The sequence below is a fragment of the Eucyclogobius newberryi genome, unplaced genomic scaffold (assembly GCF_026437365.1).
Source record: "Eucyclogobius newberryi isolate DKJ021-1_F unplaced genomic scaffold, fEucNew1.0.hap1 SCAF_9, whole genome shotgun sequence".
Taxonomy (NCBI): Eukaryota; Metazoa; Chordata; class Actinopteri; order Gobiiformes; family Gobiidae; genus Eucyclogobius; species Eucyclogobius newberryi.
The window spans coordinates 35639851-35662751 of NW_027316532.1; the positions used below are offsets into that span (position 1 = coordinate 35639851).

The 22901-nt window shown below is 37.0% G+C and overlaps 2 protein-coding genes across 2 annotated transcripts; one reads left to right on the forward strand and one right to left on the reverse strand.

Annotated features, from left to right (window-relative positions):
• Positions 1-738: 738 nt before the first annotated feature.
• On the reverse strand, positions 739-17792 carry hook1 (hook microtubule-tethering protein 1). Its single transcript, XM_072438744.1, has 22 exons — positions 17696-17792; positions 9560-9645; positions 7450-7522; positions 7173-7223; positions 6548-6680; positions 6369-6436; positions 5431-5478; positions 5247-5330; positions 4336-4499; positions 3845-3985; positions 3409-3610; positions 3238-3348; positions 2429-2516; positions 2293-2359; positions 2070-2210; positions 1917-2004; positions 1789-1820; positions 1626-1708; positions 1452-1552; positions 1267-1368; positions 1117-1185; positions 739-942 (listed from the first exon to the last, which is right to left on the reverse strand). The coding sequence occupies exons 1-22, from the start codon at positions 17738-17740 to the stop codon at positions 781-783; spliced, it is 2139 nt and encodes a 712-aa protein (XP_072294845.1). The 5' UTR covers positions 17741-17792; the 3' UTR covers positions 739-780.
• A 1939-nt stretch (positions 17793-19731) lies between these two features.
• Positions 19732-22667, forward strand: LOC140353938 (E3 ubiquitin-protein ligase RNF170). Its single transcript, XM_072438734.1, has 6 exons — positions 19732-19925; positions 20336-20444; positions 20547-20652; positions 21298-21371; positions 21739-21849; positions 22287-22667. Exons 1-6 carry the CDS (start codon positions 19900-19902, stop codon positions 22623-22625), a joined length of 765 nt encoding a protein of 254 aa, XP_072294835.1. The 5' UTR covers positions 19732-19899; the 3' UTR covers positions 22626-22667.
• The last annotated feature ends 234 nt before the right edge of the window (positions 22668-22901 follow it).

Genomic DNA, 22901 nt, shown 5'->3' on the forward strand with positions numbered 1-22901 from the left:
TTTAAAATGAATGAAAACTAACAACCAGCTGCATTGACATGAAATTAACCAAAAGCTACAACAAACAATTCAGCCGCCATACAAACACATCAGCCATCATTTATATTAAATTAAGTAATAATAAACATTTATTTAGACAATTATCACCAATATGTGGTTCTAAAGCTGGTGTTTACAATGTTTTTCTATACTTCATTATCTTTATTACTAGAACGTTTAGAAATGCTTCGTCTCTACTAAAAAGAGGATGTACTTTATCCATTTGACAACTGTATATTAGGACTATAGAACCCTCACAGCTATTGAGGCGACCCGCACCAAAATAGCAAGTCATTAAAAGATACACATTTGCTGTAGGACTCCAGTGTTCTGCATAGTATAGAGAGAAAGGCTTGTACATACTTAATGTGGATAAATAACATGTCAGTGAAAGAATTCAAGTTACCCTTAAAAAAAAAAAAAAAAAAAAACATACATTCTGGCTAATTCATTTATCATTCCTAAGCACAGCAAAATATTCAATGATTACTTTTATCCGAAGTGCACTAATTTGGCAGTAGACAAAGGTACAGGGCTTCTAACCCATTCAAAGGATTATGGGTTATTGTTATTGTTATTGTTATTGTACGCTAAGATTGTGTTCTGAACTGAAAAGTAGTGACATTTGATGACACAAGTGCTCTTCATAATCACATCCTGAGTGTTGGGGGGCGTGGGTTAAGGCCACTCGATTGTCCACGGGGTCTGATTGTCTCCAAACAGAAGGGGCTCTGGGACAGTTTACTTGGAGGTGGTCGCTGCAGGCACGTTGACAGAGAGCGTCCGACGGGGAGCGTTGGACACCTGCCTCTGCTGCGACAGGAAGGACTGGCCCGGGGCGAGCAGAGGAGCGGCACGGCCTCCGAGGCGAGACTCTATGGCCAGTTTTTGAAAGTTCAAACTCTGCCGATCACACAAAAGAAAGCATTTTTACTACAATGAAATGTTACGGTGTTATTTTGTGTCGTACAGAGTTTACAATGATTATGTATTTAGTCCCGTTTCTGTTTCATTTTGAAACTCCTCCACTTTAAAATCTCATCCCTAGTTCAGATATAAATGCATTTTGTTTTATACCTTGTTGTACCAGGCAGTGACGATCAGCTTTTCTTCATATTCCTTCAGTTTGGCCTGTTCACATAGACGCTGCAGAAAACCCCCCACAATGTGTTACAAATATCATATATAAAGATTTCAAATGCGGTTTTAAAACATTGATAGTTATACCTCCAGACTGAGTATGTGCTTGTCCCGGTCTGCTAACTGAGTCCTCAGAGCCTGGATCTCAGCTGTGGCTGGGTTCAGTTTAGGGTCCAACGCTCGGATCACCTTCAAAACAGGACAATGTTAAGATAAACTACTGTAAAAGTATTAGAGTATTAAAACCCTTTACAGATACAAACGTCACTCACATTGCGAGCCTTCTCCAGATACATTTTATACCTTTCCTCCATCGCCCTCATGTCGTCGTCCTTCTTTTTAAGAGCAGCCATCAGCTCGTCCACCTTCATGGCTAACAGAAGAAGATACACAAATGTACTCAACGGTCTAGGTTTTGTCATGGATTTGGTTCGATTTGCACGCACAGTTCTGCGAGTTGTCAGGCTGGAGGTCCTCAAGAAGCTCTTTCTTTTTCATAATTTCGTCTTGAGCCTCATTTAGCTGCACCCTATCATCAAAAAAAGTTATAAAAAAGATGTTCTACAAGATTCGTTCCTCTATTTTTACACAATAAAACATTCTACTTACATATGTGCATCGAGTTTCCTTTTCAAGTTGGACTAAAGCAAACAAAGAAATTGAGGAATACAATGAAAACATGATTTAAATTGAAATAGCTAGAAGTAGATCTTGTAGACTTTAGTATTGGTGCTTACGTCGTCTGGCTTGGCCGCCTGACTCTGCAGCGCCCTCTGGAGGTCCTCCACTTGCTGCTGCAGCTCACAGGCCCGCTCTCGGCTTAACCTGAATGAAACAAAGTCAGACATAACTGCATGAGTCCGTCAAGCCCCTGGTCCGTCGCTCTGTACCTTATCTCTGTGTCCAGTTTACTGCGGCTCTTATGAGCTTCTTCGAGCTGCGACTGGAGCCCTGCGATCTTCTCCCGCTCACACTCCTCGTGCTGCACCCTCAGCATCTTGTTTTCATGCTGCAGACGGATGAACTTCTCCCTGAACAACAAAAAACACAATGGAATAACTTAAATCATTACAGAGTCAGAGATCATGTCAAGCCAACGCACTGATATTTTACCTGTACTCAACGGGCATCAGTTCAGCTGCCAGGTTGTCATGGCTGGGGCTGCCCGAGGGGAGTATCCCTGAATCATGAAACACATGGAGTCAATACAAAGCTGCAGGTCCGGCTCCTCCAGGTCTTTTACCGTTACCTGCTTGAGAGAGCTGGTGCTGCTGAGCCTGAGTGCACTTCAGCTCCTCGTTCAGCTCTTTGAGGGAGTCTCGCTCCATAATTGTCCTCTGGTGAAGAAGAACAACATATTTTAAGAATCAGAAACGTTTTGTTACAGTTATCACGGAGGAAAAAATATCTTGCTTTGGCGGTGAGGTAAAACAATGTATGATAATAACAGTAAAAAAGGGCACGCAAAATAAAATATGTAGAAGAAAACAAAGTAAGTTAAGTACAACATATACATAGCAATATCAGAATTACAAAGTGCAAATGACAAATGTGCAAACTACCAGTACAAATAGGAATAGGAATAGGAATATTGTAGGAATAGGAAGTATTATTGACATTTAAAGGCGCAATGGACAATTTTTCGGCGATTTGAGAACGCAGGTGGAAGTGCACATGCACACTCCCCCGTGCGGACTGATACAACACACACGTGCGTTTGTTTATTAGCGCAACGGATCGCATCGCATCGCTCGTCTCCTGTAGATTTCTGTCCACTTCTGCGTCAGCTCGAACTGTCTTTCTCCGTCTTCATTTTGCCCCGTACACTGAGGGAACTATATTATTATAGATCCATGTGCTTAGGCACGCGGAAACGTGGGGACGAGCCTGACGCGGCTGCAGGTGAGCGGTAGGTGGGTTTTATGATTGATACGTGGACAAATGATTTATCCACGCCACGAGGAAATATGATAAAAAAATTTGCTGAAAAAAATTGTCCATTCCACCTTTAAACAAACTTTGGACCGCAACAAAAGTTTTACTAACAATAGCACAAACCTCTTTCTCCTTAATTACAGTTTCATGCTTCTCTTCAAGCTTCTTCATTTCATACGCCAGGTTATCCGCTCGCCTCGTCTCCTCCGAAAGCTTCCTGTGCAGCTCCTGAACCTGTGAAAAGTTACAAGTGTTTAAACTGCATCATCGACGGCCGAGGCACTTCACGTGTACCTGTCTCTTGTAAGTCTCCAGCTGTGCTCTGGCGGCGTTGGCTTTGCGCAGCTCTTCCTCCAGGCTCACGGTGTTCTGCATGTACGTCATGTTGTTCTCCTCCAGGAGCTTCATCTGCCGCTTCAAGTCCCCGAGATTCTCCAGTTTACGCTTGTACGTCTCAATGGAGGCCTCCAGCATCACCACGCGGTCGGAGCAGTTCCTGTACACGCCAATCAGTATTAAGAAGTTACAAACATAATAGTCAAGTTACCTAAACAAATAAATCGATGCGCTGCGAATTTTCAAATGGCTCAAATCTTTTAAATCACAATTACCATCCATAACTGTAACTGTAAGATTTAGCAGCTTGACTGTTTCGAAAGATGGAACAAGGAGCGTGATCTAAAGCAGTTTGAAGTGAGTGAAAGCGCGCGCTCAGTTGTATCGCACAAACCTGAGCACGTCCAGTTCGTCCTTGAGCGCTCGCGACTCCTCTGCCAAACCGGTGAGCTCGTCGTTTCGATGCTGCACCTCGATCAGCTGTTTCTCCAGCTCCTCGCAATGGATCCGGTAATCATCTTTGGCAGCCTCCAGCCTGAGGGAGGCAAGAGAGGCGCTAATGAATCAACTGATTCATGACCAGTGGCGGGGAAAAGGCAACGCACTGAACGGCAATAATTAGCAAATCACAGACGAATATTGACGCAGCAGAGTTCCCGTCTCATGTGACCATAATATGAATAATAATCATGAGTGCACATTACTTTATAGATTTGTTTTTATGCATCAACTACATTAACCTACACATTATGATGCAGGAAATATTCATTCACCACATTATCGTTTTTAAGTCTGACTGCGTTACACAAGCACCGGGGCAGAACAAATGACTCAGAACAACTCTAATTACAGTAAATGATGGGTTAGTAGTAGTCATGGACACACCTGAAGTTCTCCTCTTGTATGGCTTCCAGTTGTTGTTGTAGCAGACTGTGCTTTTTTCCCGAGGCAGTGCTGGGGTCGTCGAAGGAGTCCAGCTGATTGGTCCGATCCGTCAACACGTCGTTCTCCGCCAACAAGCTGTTACGCTCCTCCTGAAGAATCGCCACCTGGATGACAAAACGTTATATTTCAGGCTGATTTAAGTCAATGTGCTCGTGCCAAAAGCGTTCACAGCCTTCTTCCTCCCATCTGTTAACGGTTATTCAGGCGCAGAAGCAGTTTTTTCTTCAGAAATTATGTTAATATGTGGTTAGTTCAATTAGCTTATTCCCCATATATTACTTTTTAGGTGAATTTTTGTAACATTATGAGAAAACTATTCAACTTCACCGGTTATGAATTGTGTCTATTAAAGCCTTTTGATATTTCCTAGATGTTTAGTGTAAGAAACCAAACCAATATATACCAAAAACATCCAGTACATTGCAATCATATTAAAAACGGTTGAATATTAGTTGCTCCCTGCAGTGCAATTAGACCGTCTGTTAGCGGAGTTAGAACCAACGCTTTGTCGCTCCGGCGGGACTTACCAGTTTGCGATGAGGGATGAACAAGCATCTGTTGGAAAGTCCAGTTGAACAATGAATTAATGCGTTGCCAATTTATTCGATTTTCCTTTTGAGTCTGTGCTGAATCATGCAGCCCGGTCGGGCCAGTCGGGCCGGTCAAACGCAGACTGTGAGCTCAGTGTTTCTGCCACAGCAGCTTCGGACAAAAGGCCCAAGAGTTTCAGCAAAGTCCTGTTTGTACTGTACCCGGCCAACTGCATTCACGTTTTATGCTGATGTGCAGAAAGTGAACAGCGGCACGGCATTTGATAATAACTGATCATGTAATTTGATGCACGTCTTCACCTGCATGTCCAGCGCTTGGCAACGCTGGGCCAGAGCCTCCTTCTCTGCAGCAACTTCAGTGAGGTCTTCAAGCGCCTTTTTCAGCTTGAAGGAAGGAAGACATGTTTGATGCTTATGGCAAAGTGAGGATTACAAATAAATAAAAGAAGTGTGGGTATAAACACACGATGAGTTTACGACTGACCTGCTGTTCCACGTCCCCCGACAGCTCGGCTCCAAACGGGAGCATGAGCTGAAGACGAGGAGAGAGAAGATGAGACCGAACGGACAAAAAAAGAATCCCATTATCAGTTCTTAATCAAAATGTGAAATAAGTCGCACCTTTTTTCATCGTTTTGCGACTTATACTTATATTTATACTTATATACTCATACTCCAGTGCAACTTATATATGTTTTTTATTCTCTGTTATGGCATTTTTGGGCTGGTGCGACTCCGAAAATATGATAGATGTTCGTTGTTTTTGTAGAATACAATTTGAACCACCTAAAATATTGTAGAATAACACAATTATACGTGCAGTTAAGTAAAATGTCTATGTAAAAAACAAAAAAAAACACTGTAATACTTTGTAGATGTTTGGATTTAAATAAAATATAATAATGTAAAGACTAGTTTCTACTTTCCGCTCTAAAATATGTATTAAAATGCATTATTCAACTTAAAGGCGGTATGGACGATTTTTCGGCGATTTGAGAACGCAGGTGGAAGTGCGCATGCGCACTCCCCCGTGCGGACTGATACAACACACACGTGCGTTTGTTTATTAGCGTAACGGAGCGCATCGCATCGCTTGTCTCCCGTAGATTTCTGTCCACTTCTGCGTCAGCTCGAACTGTCTTTCTCCGTCTTCATTTTGCCCCGTACACTGAGGGAACTATATTATGATAGATCCATGCGCTTAGGCACGCGGAAACGTGGGGACGAGCCTGACGCGGCTGCAGGTGAGCGGTAGGTGCGTTTTATGATTGATACGTGGCAGGACAAATGATTTATCCACGCCACGAGGAAATATGATACAAAATTTGCTGAAAAAAATCGTCCATACCACCTTTAATATTTATAGAGTCAACTTGAATAATGTTATAATATAATATAATTTGGCCTTTTCTTGGCACTAACCTCCTGTATGGCCGTCATCACAACATGCTGCACAGACTCCTCCAAAGTCATGATTATCTGAATATAATCTACACATTGGAGGAGAAAAAAAACAACAACAAACATTTTTAAACATATGAAATAACAAAGGCTTTAACGCGCTTCAGCGATAACTGCAGACGAACGATGCGAGAACGGACCTTGTTTGCGCTCACACCTGACGGCGCATCCCAGGACGAGCTGCAGCAATCGGCCCAACTGCACCGGGTCGCAGTGTTCGGCCACGAGAGCCAGGTCCGGTAAAGGGAAACTCGAGATGTCCTGGACCAAGGCCTGAAGGTGTAGAGTGACAGGTGAGGCTCATTTTGTGTCGACAAGAAAACGTACAACTCATGAGGAGGACGACGACAAAGAACACAAGAACAAGCAGGACAATAATCACTGAAGACTATTATTGAAAGTAGAGTTCTAGTTATACAGCCAAATTGACCATTTCAACAGTGAATGACACCAGTTACGGTCACGATAAAGTTACTTGTGGATCGGTTCAGAACATCAGTGTAAGGCCAGTTAATGTACTGAAAGATGACTTAACACTCTTAAGGTCGAATGCCTTGTAGTTTGCGTTGTAGTTTCACTCTTTCACTTGATATTTGAGCCCTAAATATGCTCAAAACCTACGATACAATAGTGTCTGAAAAGGTGGATCGCTGCCCTAATCTATACACACATTACTCCACAAAAACCCCATTTATGATATTCACACAAGGTTTGAATGTGTTCCCCTTGTGCAAACTGATACTATAGAAAATATGCAGCACTTACTTCATTATAATAGTCAACCACGATCTGAAGAATCTTCTTTAGGTTGTTCATCTAGGAAAACAAATAACAGAAGATATAGTGACTTGTCCACAATGTTTACTTCAGTACAAATCGATAATTGACGAAAGGGCAAGCGAAGAGGAGGAACAACGCAGAGGAAATGAGAAGCACAATACATTTATGTAGAATAGAACTTCCACACGGAACGTTCACGCAGATTACGGTGAGCGCAAAAACAACAGGAGCAGGAGCAGGAGAAAGGGAAGCCGTTCCATACCTTAAGTCTCCAATTGTCTTCCACGTCCGTTTTAATGCGACTGAGCCATCCATCATTGAACCACGAGGGGTCACTGAAACACACGTGAAACAACACTGAAACACACGTGAAATAACACTGAAACACACGTGAAACAACACTGAAACACACGTGAAATAACACTGAAACACACGTGAAACAACACTGAAACACACGTGAAACACACGTGAAACAACACTGAAACACACGTGAAACAACACTGAAACACACGTAAAACAACACTGAAACACACGTAAAACAACACTGAAACACACGTGAAACAACACTGAAACACACGTAAAACAACACTGAAACACACATGAAACAACACTGAAACACACGTGAAACAACACTGAAACACACGTGAAACAACACGTGAAACACACGTGAAATAACACTGACACACACGTGAAATAACACTGAAACACACGTAAAACAACACTGAAACACACATGAAACAACACTGAAACACACGTGAAATAACACTGACACACACGTGAAACAACACTGAAACACACGTGAAATAACACTGACACACATGTGAAACAACACTGAAACACACGTGAAATAACACTGAAACACACGTGAAACAACACTGAAACACACGTGAAATAACACTGAAACACACGTGAAACAACACTGAAACACACGTGAAACACACGTGAAACAACACTGAAACACACGTGAAACAACACTGAAACACACGTAAAACAACACTGAAACACACGTAAAACAACACTGAAACACACGTGAAACAACACTGAAACACACGTAAAACAACACTGAAACACACATGAAACAACACTGAAACACACGTGAAACAACACTGAAACACACGTGAAACAACACGTGAAACACACGTGAAATAACACTGACACACACGTGAAATAACACTGAAACACACGTAAAACAACACTGAAACACACATGAAACAACACTGAAACACACGGGAAACAACACTGAAACACACGTAAAACAACACTGAAACACACATGAAACAACACTGAAACACACGTGAAACAACACTGAAACACACGTAAAACAACACTGAAACACACGTAAAACAACACTGAAACACACATGAAACAACACTGAAACACACGTGAAACAACACTGAAACACACGTGAAACAACACGTGAAACACACGTGAAATAACACTGACACACACGTGAAATAACACTGAAACACACGTAAAACAACACTGAAACACACATGAAACAACACTGAAACACACGTAAAACAACACTGAAACACACATGAAACAACACTGAAACACACGTAAAACAACACTGAAACACACGTGAAACAACACTGAAACACACGTAAAACAACACTGAAACACACGTGAAACAACACTGAAACACACGTGAAACAACACGTGAAACACACGTGAAATAACACTGACACACACGTGAAATAACACTGAAACACACGTAAAACAACACTGAAACACACATGAAACAACACTGAAACACACGTGAAACAACACTGAAACACACGTAAAACAACACTGAAACACACATGAAACAACACTGAAACACACGTGAAACAACACTGAAACACACGTGAAACAACACTGAAACACACGTAAAACAACACTGAAACACACATGAAACAACACTGAAACACACGTGAAACAACACTGAAACACACGTGAAACAACACGTGAAACACACGTGAAATAACACTGACACACACGTGAAATAACACTGAAACACACGTAAAACAACACTGAAACACACATGAAACAACACTGAAACACACGTAAAACAACACTGAAACACACATGAAACAACACTGAAACACACGTGAAATAACACTGACACACACGTGAAACAACACGTGAAACACACGTGAAATAACACTGACACACATGTGAAACAACACGTGAAACACACGTGAAACAACACTGAAACACACGTGAAACAACACAATAAACAACACATAAACAACAGGATGAGCTCCATATCCCGACATGTAGGACAGGGGGATTACTCTGCTTTGACTCGCGACAGTTTCATTTCAGAGTTTGTTACAGTCGGATGAGACTTACACAAATGAAACAATCTCACTGTTAAAAACACTTCTTACATCTGATGGAGAGCCTGGGATATGGCCGCCCCGGTGGTCAAGTCCTCCGCGGTCGTGCAGGGAGCAGAGAGGTGGAACGTCTGAAGCTAAAAGAAGAGACAAAGAAACAGGGAATGTTTAGTGGGAAGTTATGTCTGAATATGCATTATCATCGTGAATATGCATTATCATCGTGAATACGCATTATCATCGTGAATATGCATTATTATCGTGAATACACATTATCATCGTGAATATGCATTATTATCGTGAATACACATTATCATCGTGAATATGCATTATCATCGTGAATATGCATTATCATCGTGAATATGCATTATCATCGTGAATACGCATTATCATCGTGAATATGCATTATTATCATCATGAATACGCATTATCATCATGAATACGCATTATCATCGTGAATATGCATTATTATCGTGAATACACATTATCATCGTGAATATGCATTATTATCATCGTGAATATGCATTATTATCATCGTGAATATGCATTATCATATGCATTATCATCGTGAATATGCATTATCATCATGAATACGCATTATCATCGTGAATATGCATTATTATCGTGAATACGCATTATCATCGTGAATATGCATTATTATCATCGTGAATATGCATTATTATCATCGTGAATATGCATTATCATATGCATTATTATCATGAATATGCATTATCATCGTGAATATGCATTATCATCGTGAATACGCATTATCATCGTGAATATGCATTATTATCGTGAATACACATTATCATCATGAATATGCATTATTATCGTGAATACACATTATCATCGTGAATATGCATTATCATCGTGAATATGCATTATCATCGTGAATATGCATTATCATCGTGAATACGCATTATCATCGTGAATATGCATTATTATCATCATGAATACGCATTATCATCATGAATACGCATTATCATCGTGAATATGCATTATTATCGTGAATACACATTATCATCGTGAATATGCATTATTATCATCGTGAATATGCATTATTATCATCGTGAATATGCATTATCATATGCATTATCATCGTGAATATGCATTATCATCATGAATACGCATTATCATCGTGAATATGCATTATTATCGTGAATACACATTATCATCGTGAATATGCATTATTATCATCGTGAATATGCATTATTATCATCGTGAATATGCATTATCATATGCATTATCATCGTGAATATGCATTATCATCATGAATATGCATTATCATCGTGAATACGCATTATCATCGTGAATACGCATTATCATCGTGAATATGCATTATTATCATTATGAATATGCATTATCATCGTGAATATGCATTATTATCATGAATATGCATTATCATCATGAATATGCATTATCATCGTGAATATGCATTATTATCATGAATATGCATTATCATCATGAATATGCATTATCATCGTGAATATGCATTATTATCATCATGAATACACATTATCATCATGAATATGCATTATCATCATCATGAATATGCATTACTATCATCGTGAATATGCATTATTATCATGAATATGCATTATCATCATGAATATACATTATCATCGTGAATACACATTATCATCGTGAATATGCATTATCATCATGAATATGCATTATTATCATCATGAATATGCATTATTATCATCATGAATATGCATTATCATCGTGAATATGCATTATCATCGTGCATATGCATTATCATCATGAATATGCATTATCATCGTGAATACACATTATCATCGTGAATACGCATTATCATCGTGAATATGCATTATTATCATCATGAATATGCATTATTATCATCGTGAATATGCATTATCATCGTGAATATGCATTATCATCGTGCATATGCATTATCATCATGAATATGCATTATCATCGTGAATACACATTATCATCGTGAATACGCATTATCATCGTGAATATGCATTATTATCATCATGAATACACATTATCATCATGAATATGCATTATCATCATCATGAATATGCATTACTATCATCGTGAATATGCATTATTATCATGAATATGCATTATCATCATGAATACACATTATCATCGTGAATACACATTATCTTCGTGAATATGCATTATTATCATCATGAATACACATTATCATCATGAATATGCATTATTATCATCATGAATATGCATTATCATCATGAATATGCATTATTATCATCATGGATATGCATTATTATCATCATGAATATGCATCATTATCATCATGAATATGCATTATTATCATCAGGAATATGCATTATTATCATCATGAATATGCATTATTATCATCAGGAATATGCATTATCATTGTGCATATGCATTATTATCATCATGAATATGCATTATCATCATGAATATGCATTATCATTGTGAATATGCATTATTATCATCATGAATATGCATTATCATCATGAATATGCATTATTATCATCATGAATATGCATTATCATCATGAATATGCATTATTATCATCATGAATATGCATTATCATCATGAATATGCATTATCATCGTGAATATGCATTATCATCATGAATATGCCTTATCATTGTGAATATACATTATTATCATCATGAATATGCATTATCATCATGAATATGCATTATCATTGTGAATATGCATTATTTTCATCATGAATATGCATTATCATCATGAATATGCATTATTCTCATCGTGAATATGCATTATTATCATCGTGAATATGCATTATCATATGCATTATCATCGTGAATATGCATTATCATCATGAATATGCATTATCATCGTGAATACGCATTATCATCGTGAATACGCATTATCATCGTGAATATGCATTATTATCATTATGAATATGCATTATCATCGTGAATATGCATTATTATCATGAATATGCATTATCATCATGAATATGCATTATTATCATCATGAATATGCATTATTATCATGAATATGCATTATTATCATGAATATGCATTATCATCATGAATATGCATTATCATCGTGAATATGCATTATTATCATCATGAATACACATTATCATCATGAATATGCATTATCATCATCATGAATATGCATTACTATCATCGTGAATATGCATTATTATCATGAATATGCATTATCATCATGAATATACATTATCATCGTGAATACACATTATCATCGTGAATATGCATTATCATCATGAATATGCATTATTATCATCATGAATATGCATTATCATTATCATCATGAATATGCATTATTATCATCATGAATATGCATTATCATCGTGAATATGCATTATCATCGTGCATATGCATTATCATCATGAATATGCATTATCATCGTGAATACACATTATCATCGTGAATACGCATTATCATCGTGAATATGCATTATTATCATCATGAATATGCATTTTTATCATCGTGAATATGCATTATCATCGTGAATATGCATTATCATCGTGCATATGCATTATCATCATGAATATGCATTATCATCGTGAATACACATTATCATCGTGAATACGCATTATCATCGTGAATATGCATTATTATCATCATGAATACACATTATCATCATGAATATGCATTATCATCATCATGAATATGCATTACTATCATCGTGAATATGCATTATTATCATGAATATGCATTATCATCATGAATATACATTATCATCGTGAATACACATTATCTTCGTGAATATGCATTATTATCATCATGAATACACATTATCATCATGAATATGCATTATTATCATCATGAATATGCATTATCATCATGAATATGCATTATTATCATCATGAATATGCATTATTATCATCATGAATATGCATCATTATCATCATGAATATGCATTATTATCATCAGGAATATGCATTATTATCATCATGAATATGCATCATTATCATCATGAATATGCATTATTATCATCAGGAATATGCATTATCATTGTGCATATGCATTATTATCATCATGAATATGCATTATCATCATGAATATGCATTATCATTGTGAATATGCATTATTATCATCATGAATATGCATTATCATCATGAATATGCATTATTATCATCATGAATATGCATTATCATCATGAATATGCATTATTATCATCATGAATACGCATTATCATCATGAATACGCATTATCATCGTGAATATGCATTATTATCGTGAATACACATTATCATCGTGAATATGCATTATTATCATCGTGAATATGCATTATTATCATCGTGAATATGCATTATCATATGCATTATCATCGTGAATATGCATTATCATCATGAATACGCATTATCATCGTGAATATGCATTATTATCGTGAATACACATTATCATCGTGAATATGCATTATTATCATCGTGAATATGCATTATTATCATCGTGAATATGCATTATCATATGCATTATCATCGTGAATATGCATTATCATCATGAATATGCATTATCATCGTGAATACGCATTATCATCGTGAATACGCATTATCATCGTGAATATGCATTATTATCATTATGAATATGCATTATCATCGTGAATATGCATTATTATCATGAATATGCATTATCATCATGAATATGCATTATCATCGTGAATATGCATTATTATCATGAATATGCATTATCATCATGAATATGCATTATCATCGTGAATATGCATTATTATCATCATGAATACACATTATCATCATGAATATGCATTATCATCATCATGAATATGCATTACTATCATCGTGAATATGCATTATTATCATGAATATGCATTATCATCATGAATATACATTATCATCGTGAATACACATTATCATCGTGAATATGCATTATCATCATGAATATGCATTATTATCATCATGAATATGCATTATTATCATCATGAATATGCATTATCATCGTGAATATGCATTATCATCGTGCATATGCATTATCATCATGAATATGCATTATCATCGTGAATACACATTATCATCGTGAATACGCATTATCATCGTGAATATGCATTATTATCATCATGAATATGCATTATTATCATCGTGAATATGCATTATCATCGTGAATATGCATTATCATCGTGCATATGCATTATCATCATGAATATGCATTATCATCGTGAATACACATTATCATCGTGAATACGCATTATCATCGTGAATATGCATTATTATCATCATGAATACACATTATCATCATGAATATGCATTATCATCATCATGAATATGCATTACTATCATCGTGAATATGCATTATTATCATGAATATGCATTATCATCATGAATACACATTATCATCGTGAATACACATTATCTTCGTGAATATGCATTATTATCATCATGAATACACATTATCATCATGAATATGCATTATTATCATCATGAATATGCATTATCATCATGAATATGCATTATTATCATCATGGATATGCATTATTATCATCATGAATATGCATCATTATCATCATGAATATGCATTATTATCATCAGGAATATGCATTATTATCATCATGAATATGCATTATTATCATCAGGAATATGCATTATCATTGTGCATATGCATTATTATCATCATGAATATGCATTATCATCATGAATATGCATTATCATTGTGAATATGCATTATTATCATCATGAATATGCATTATCATCATGAATATGCATTATTATCATCATGAATATGCATTATCATCATGAATATGCATTATCATCGTGAATATGCATTATCATCATGAATATGCCTTATCATTGTGAATATACATTATTATCATCATGAATATGCATTATCATCATGAATATGCATTATCATTGTGAATATGCATTATTTTCATCATGAATATGCATTATCATCATGAATATGCATTATTCTCATCGTGAATATGCATTATTATCATCGTGAATATGCATTATCATATGCATTATCATCGTGAATATGCATTATCATCATGAATATGCATTATCATCGTGAATACGCATTATCATCGTGAATACGCATTATCATCGTGAATATGCATTATTATCATTATGAATATGCATTATCATCGTGAATATGCATTATTATCATGAATATGCATTATCATCATGAATATGCATTATTATCATCATGAATATGCATTATTATCATGAATATGCATTATTATCATGAATATGCATTATCATCATGAATATGCATTATCATCGTGAATATGCATTATTATCATCATGAATACACATTATCATCATGAATATGCATTATCATCATCATGAATATGCATTACTATCATCGTGAATATGCATTATTATCATGAATATGCATTATCATCATGAATATACATTATCATCGTGAATACACATTATCATCGTGAATATGCATTATCATCATGAATATGCATTATTATCATCATGAATATGCATTATCATCGTGAATATGCATTATCATCGTGCATATGCATTATCATCATGAATATGCATTATCATCGTGAATACACATTATCATCGTGAATACGCATTATCATCGTGAATATGCATTATTATCATCATGAATATGCATTTTTATCATCGTGAATATGCATTATCATCGTGAATATGCATTATCATCGTGCATATGCATTATCATCATGAATATGCATTATCATCGTGAATACACATTATCATCGTGAATACGCATTATCATCGTGAATATGCATTATTATCATCATGAATACACATTATCATCATGAATATGCATTATCATCATCATGAATATGCATTACTATCATCGTGAATATGCATTATTATCATGAATATGCATTATCATCATGAATATACATTATCATCGTGAATACACATTATCTTCGTGAATATGCATTATTATCATCATGAATACACATTATCATCATGAATATGCATTATTATCATCATGAATATGCATTATCATCATGAATATGCATTATTATCATCATGAATATGCATTATTATCATCATGAATATGCATCATTATCATCATGAATATGCATTATTATCATCAGGAATATGCATTATTATCATCATGAATATGCATCATTATCATCATGAATATGCATTATTATCATCAGGAATATGCATTATCATTGTGCATATGCATTATTATCATCATGAATATGCATTATCATCATGAATATGCATTATCATTGTGAATATGCATTATTATCATCATGAATATGCATTATCATCATGAATATGCATTATTATCATCATGAATATGCATTATCATCATGAATATGCATTATTATCATCATGAATATGCATTATCATCATGAATATGCATTATCATCGTGAATATGCATTATTATCATCATGAATATGCCTTATCATTGTGAATATGCATTATTATCATCATGAATATGCATTATCATCATGAATATGCATTATCATTGTGAATATGCATTATTATCATCATGAATATGCATTATCATCATGAATATGCATTATTATCATCATGCATATGCATCATTATCATCATGAATATGCATTATCATCATGAATATGCATTATTATCATTGTGAATATGCATTATTATCATCATGAATATGCATTGAGGAGCACAGGAGGGAGGGATAAGGCCAGGACAGTTCATGTGAAACTTTTGAGGGTACAAAGTTGGAGAGGAAATGTGACGTTTGCCGTCTTTCCTTTGCTTTTTTTTGTTTTTTTTGCACCACTGATTTGGGATTTTATTCACACACACACAATAACAACAACATAAAAAATATCTATCTATTTTTTAGAATAGATAAGACTTTTATTGACACACTGATTCTGAAATCACCCAAACTTTAGCCCAGTACATTTCCAGGAGAAGGTGCATTGCTAAAATAAAGAAGATAATATCATAAGCACCCATTAAGTAGCATTGTGGTCCATTTAAAGCTTAACAAAACAAGGGTGACTTAATATAAATATCTGTGGTTAAATGGATTAATTGCACAACTCCAAAGAAGAAATCGAGTCACTTAAACATGACAGTGAGATCCTGAGGTGAGTAAATAAATAGAAGTGGTAGAGAATATGAGAATATAAATAGAAGTAGAGAATATAAATAGAAGTGGTAGTTTGAGCAGAGCTCGGAGCTGGTTCCTGTTTCCCTGAAGTGTCACCTCTGCTTCTGCTGCAGGTGAAACAAGCGGCTCCGAACTGTCACGAGGCTCAAAATATTCACCATAAAGAACAAACTCACCCAGACGATGAGGCTTTCGACCAAACCAGTTTGGTTCTCGTCCATTTGCTGTGTTTTCAGAACGACGTCTTTACCTGACAGCAAAGCTCTTCCTGCTCTGTCCTCTGTCCTCACCTGAAACAGAGGTAATATTACTTACGCTAAAGGCGCAGCTCGCGCTCAAAGCCCGCGGCTTACGCCGTTAAACCTGCGTAAACTGTACGAGAATGACCCACGTCTCAGCGGCGCTGCGATCACTGGGGCTTTAATCTGACCAATGAGATTGGAGACATTTAAGATTGACAGCTCATGAACCAAGACTCAACCAATCAGAAGCTGCCTTTTTATTACTGTAACGGGAACTTATAAAGCTTTTCTTGAGGTTGAATAATTTCCCGTAGAGATGATCTAAGTGTGTTTTATATATATATATATATATATATATATATATATATATATATATATATATATATATATATATATATATATATATATATAGGCTATAGAGAAAAATAGACTCGTTGGACAATATTTGCTGTATATATCATGAATCAAAGTGAGCTAGTGTCACACACATTTCTCATACACATCACACATTATTGTTCAATCCTGCAAAACTGAACCACCTCTTATATGTTTTTGTTTGTTTTTTTGTTGAAAATGGCAATGTTTAATTTTAGAATCCTACATTAAAAATGGAGGACCTGAAGTTTTAATCATAAGCAAATACAGATCAGGGCTGAGATATGGGTAAAAACAGACTCAAATGCAGAGCTGATTACCCAAACATGAATCAATCAGAGTCAAACTTTGAGTTACGGAAGTTAATGACGAGGGAGCTGCACAAAGAGGTCAAAGCTCATAAAAGTTGCATTTACATCATATTTCCCCTTTAAAGAGTTCAGATTTGTTCAATAAATACATTCATGAATCATTGTACATTTCACTGGATGCTCTTTTGCTCATTCTCATTTCATTCTCAGAGCTAAGTAGTTGCACCAATCAGAATGAATCCGCAGCTGCATTTGACCCGCCACTGGACTTTGCTTCTCTGTTGACCGGGGCAGTGTGTCGGGCTGTTTATAGTGACTCAACACAGCTATTTTTAAATGCCCCAAAGTGACTTCACCTGAGCTGATCTGAACCTACAATGTCAAGATTTGTGAAGATATTCCTGACCTGACTTTCACAGTGAATGAAGGTAAAGACCATATTCCACCAGCACTTCTTACTTTGCACACAGCAAAATCTCCAACAACACCAACTTTGAACTTAAATGGTCTTATTAGTCTTTTATAACACTTTTGTAAACACCCTTCAGTCATAAAAGCAGTCATTGGCTCGTCCCATCAGGCGGTTGGTGATGTGTGTTGCCCCGGGACACAGAGTGCATGTGGAGATCGTACGAGCACCTCTCAGGCTACAATCAAATGTATGTGGAAAGGCTAAAAGTCCATCCATCCATCCATTTTCTACCGCTTGTTCCCTTTCGGGGTCGCGGGTGACTGGAGCCTATCCCAGTGACTTCGGGCCTTAGGCGGGGTACACCCTGGACAGTGGCCAACTTGTCGCAGGGCCAACACAGAGACATAGACATTACAGACAGTTCACGCTCACATTCATTCACTAGGGCCAATTTAGAGTCACCAATTTTACCTAACACATGCATGTCTTTGGACGGTGGGAGGAAGCCGGAGAACCCGGAGAGAACCCACGGTAACACGGGGAGAACATGCAGACTCCACCCAGAGAGATCATGTGATGTGATCTGGTCCGGGAATCGAACCCATGATCTCCTTCTTGGGAGGCAAGAGCGCTAACCGCCTTTGCCACCGTGCAGTAATCTTGACTATTTCCCACCTCTGCAGTGGTGAAGCAGACAGTTGGCAAACGTTCGGTAAATGATTGGTGAGGTCAAACCGAACCCAGTTGTAGCTGTGGGAAAGGCTTGGCACAGATTTGGCAGAAGACAATCTTTCACGTGTAAATGGTCATAAAGCACAGCAGAGCGCACTTCTGTATTCTTCCATGTGCTTCACACCTGTTGGGGAAAAAGTGGTGGCGTGAGCTTAAGAAAGATCTCTGTATTGACATCTGAACTGGCTGATAGTTGATGATTAACCTCTAGTTCCCATTTATTTTGTCGGGTGATGATGTTTGCCTCTGTTTAACTTCCTGCTAGGAGACACACAAGATCTGCTGCCTTCTCACCTCAGCCTTCTCCAATGCTCGTATGCACTTCACCGACCAGGTAAGTCATGATATAATGGCATATAATAATGTGAAATGTTGGACTGTTGAGGGCTGGATGAAGGGAAATCAACACATCGTGGTATTTGTTTCATAAAGCCCCAAATTACATCCCGAAAATGACTTACTTTGAGTTAATAATAATAAGAACCTCTTGCTTGTTGTGTTTAGAAATGTTACAAAACAACTTTACTATAATTGTGTGATTTTGACATTGTACCAGCTCAGAATGTGTTCACAAGCTTTTACGAATAACCTTAACTGTGCTTTGAAACACACTGCGACCCACTGATGTGCTGAAGAATTTGATCTCATCCACCAGCATCAGCAAAACAGCACATCTTACACTTCTTTTCTCAAGCGGACTGGCAGGAGTTGACATTAACCGGTACTTTTAATGTCACGTTGTAGCTGGTGCGGGTGCTTTGAAGAGGCAGTGCTTCTGTGGCAAAGAGTTTCCTTCAAATCCTCAATGTTTGCACCGACCAGTTCTGCATCAGCCCACATGAACTGCCATAAGGTGACAACACCCTTCCGGACTGTGCAGCACCCATTTTATGTCCTCACAATCGTTGACACATTGAAACATTAACACTTTTCTATTCCCATTTGCCCCTTTTAGGATTCAAACGCTTGCACGGCTGCAGCCCAAAGAGATTCCCTGTGTCCTGTGTGTCTCCAGGCTCCATCTCTCCCCGTGAACACAAACTGTGGACACTTATTCTGTGGTAAACAAACCTTTCATTTAGTCCAAACACTGTTGACTTTTCGCACATGAGACTTGGATCAATACATCGGCATTTTTATCTAATTGTGAGACTTAATATTAACCGCTTCACCTACAAAACATACTTTAAGGTCATATGGGAAGAATGTTATGAAGAAATTGCGTTTGTAATTGGTAATAATTTAATATGTTTTATTTTTTTTTTATTTTAGTTACAAGAATTTCTTTCCAGTTTTCAAAAAGTTTAGATCTGGTGTAAAAATATTGGACAAAGGAACAATACCAAGACACAGTTATTATTTTGTATCTAAAATAAGCTTTTTAAAAGGACATATTGAACAAATTGTTTCCACCATTGTCAGGCACTAACTGGGTGTCTTATCAGACTCGTCTATGCTCAGTAAGAAGATATTAACTGGGAGGGAAATTCTGTGGACTTTCATTGTCATTGTGAGTTGCAGAACATTTAAAGGTGTGGTCAAAGTATCATTTGTCACATGCTTGGTCCTTTCTGTGTCACCTTGACCCCAAGCTCCGATTATTAGTGATGATGAAATGTTGCATGAGGCACACTTGTAACACTTTTATTACTCTCCAAACTATTTCTATTGCTGCTTTTACAACATGGTGTTTTGTCTGGCTGCAGCTCCCTGTCTGATCGCGTACTGGAGACACGGCTCATGGTTAGATGCAATCAGCTGTCCTCTCTGCAGACAAAAGGTACTTAATAATATCAAGCAAATGTTTAACACGTGTTGTGTAGAACTGACAGTAATAACACAGGGACATGTTAGTGAGCAGGACATGTACCCTCTGTTGTACAGAATAACAACAGAGGGTTAGATTGTCTTTATAAAATAGTTGTGGATGTACTGTTCATTATTTTACATGTTAAGTATTATGATTTATGTTCACATTTTAGATAAAGACAAAAAGGTAGAAATATTTTTTTTAATTCACTGTGGCTAGAACATTTATTTTTATATTATATAAAACAGAATTCACCTCATGTTTCTGTATGTATTATTCATTCCCTTTATTATTAAAAATGCAGTGTATACATACTTATGATGCGTGGTGTTCACAGGTCAGTGCGCTGTGTCACTTGTTCAGTGAAAGCCGATTGGATCAACAGTCAAAAGAAGTTCTGGGAGAAATCACAAACTACAACAGAAGATACTCGGGAGCTCCAAGAACGGTTAGTGGGCAATTTGAAAATGAATTTATTTGAATAAGAACCTTAGAAGCACTGAAAATGTACACCTTATGTACAACTCATCCCACCTCCAAGATCAGAGAAGAACACCTGCGATAGGCATAACTGTTCCCGAAATGAATGAGGGAATTACTGCACGAGACATTATATGCTGTGTGCAAAAAGAAGATTCTGAGTAAATAATAAAGGGAGAAATGACATGAGTGACATGAAAAATAAAGCCCTCCGTTGTCACCTGATACTGACACACCCCCACACGCCCTTAAAAACTAAACATTCCTATTGGCATGGTACATGTGTTATAACAAATGCGTTGAGCTCACTTAAATGGCTCAAAAGGTGACGATTATGTAAGGCATAATACTCATAATGCAAGTGAAAATGATGAAGTTGACATTCTTTTCTGTCCTCTGCTTCAGATGTCAGACTACCTGTGCGACGCCCCTCTCCTGCTGCAGTTAATGGCCCGTGGTCTGGGCACTATGGGGGGTTTGCTCGGGTTGTTCTTCTTCCGAGTCGCACTGTGCTGTATTGGGAAGGTGGTGTCCATCTCTTCCCCTTCTCTTGAGACTGTCCCGTCGTCCTCTGCGGGGCCCCTACAGTCTGACCCCTTCCTGTGCGGGCTCCTGGGCGTTCTGGATGATTTGGTGGCAGTCTTCCTGTTACTGATCTGTGTCATTAATGTGAACCAGCAGATGGTGCCACAGAGAAGTCAAGCAGCAGCAGCAACTCGCACGGTCATTGGGAATTCACTATAGTTTATGATTGAGGATTGTAAATGTTTTGCTGCTATGAATATTAAAGTGGTACAAGTTAAGATAGCTCAAGTGTTTATAAGGCCTAGTCAAATGTTAACATGATCCATCATCCTGTATCATGTTAAAGTGTTTAGTCCACTACTGGGTAACAGTGAGGTTTGTAAATATACTTATTTAATTATATTTAATAAAGTTTTTATTGCCTTTGCATCCTTTCATGAACGATCGCAACCTTAAACATTTGTAGGAACTTAAGTTTTAGTGCTCTACAAGTGG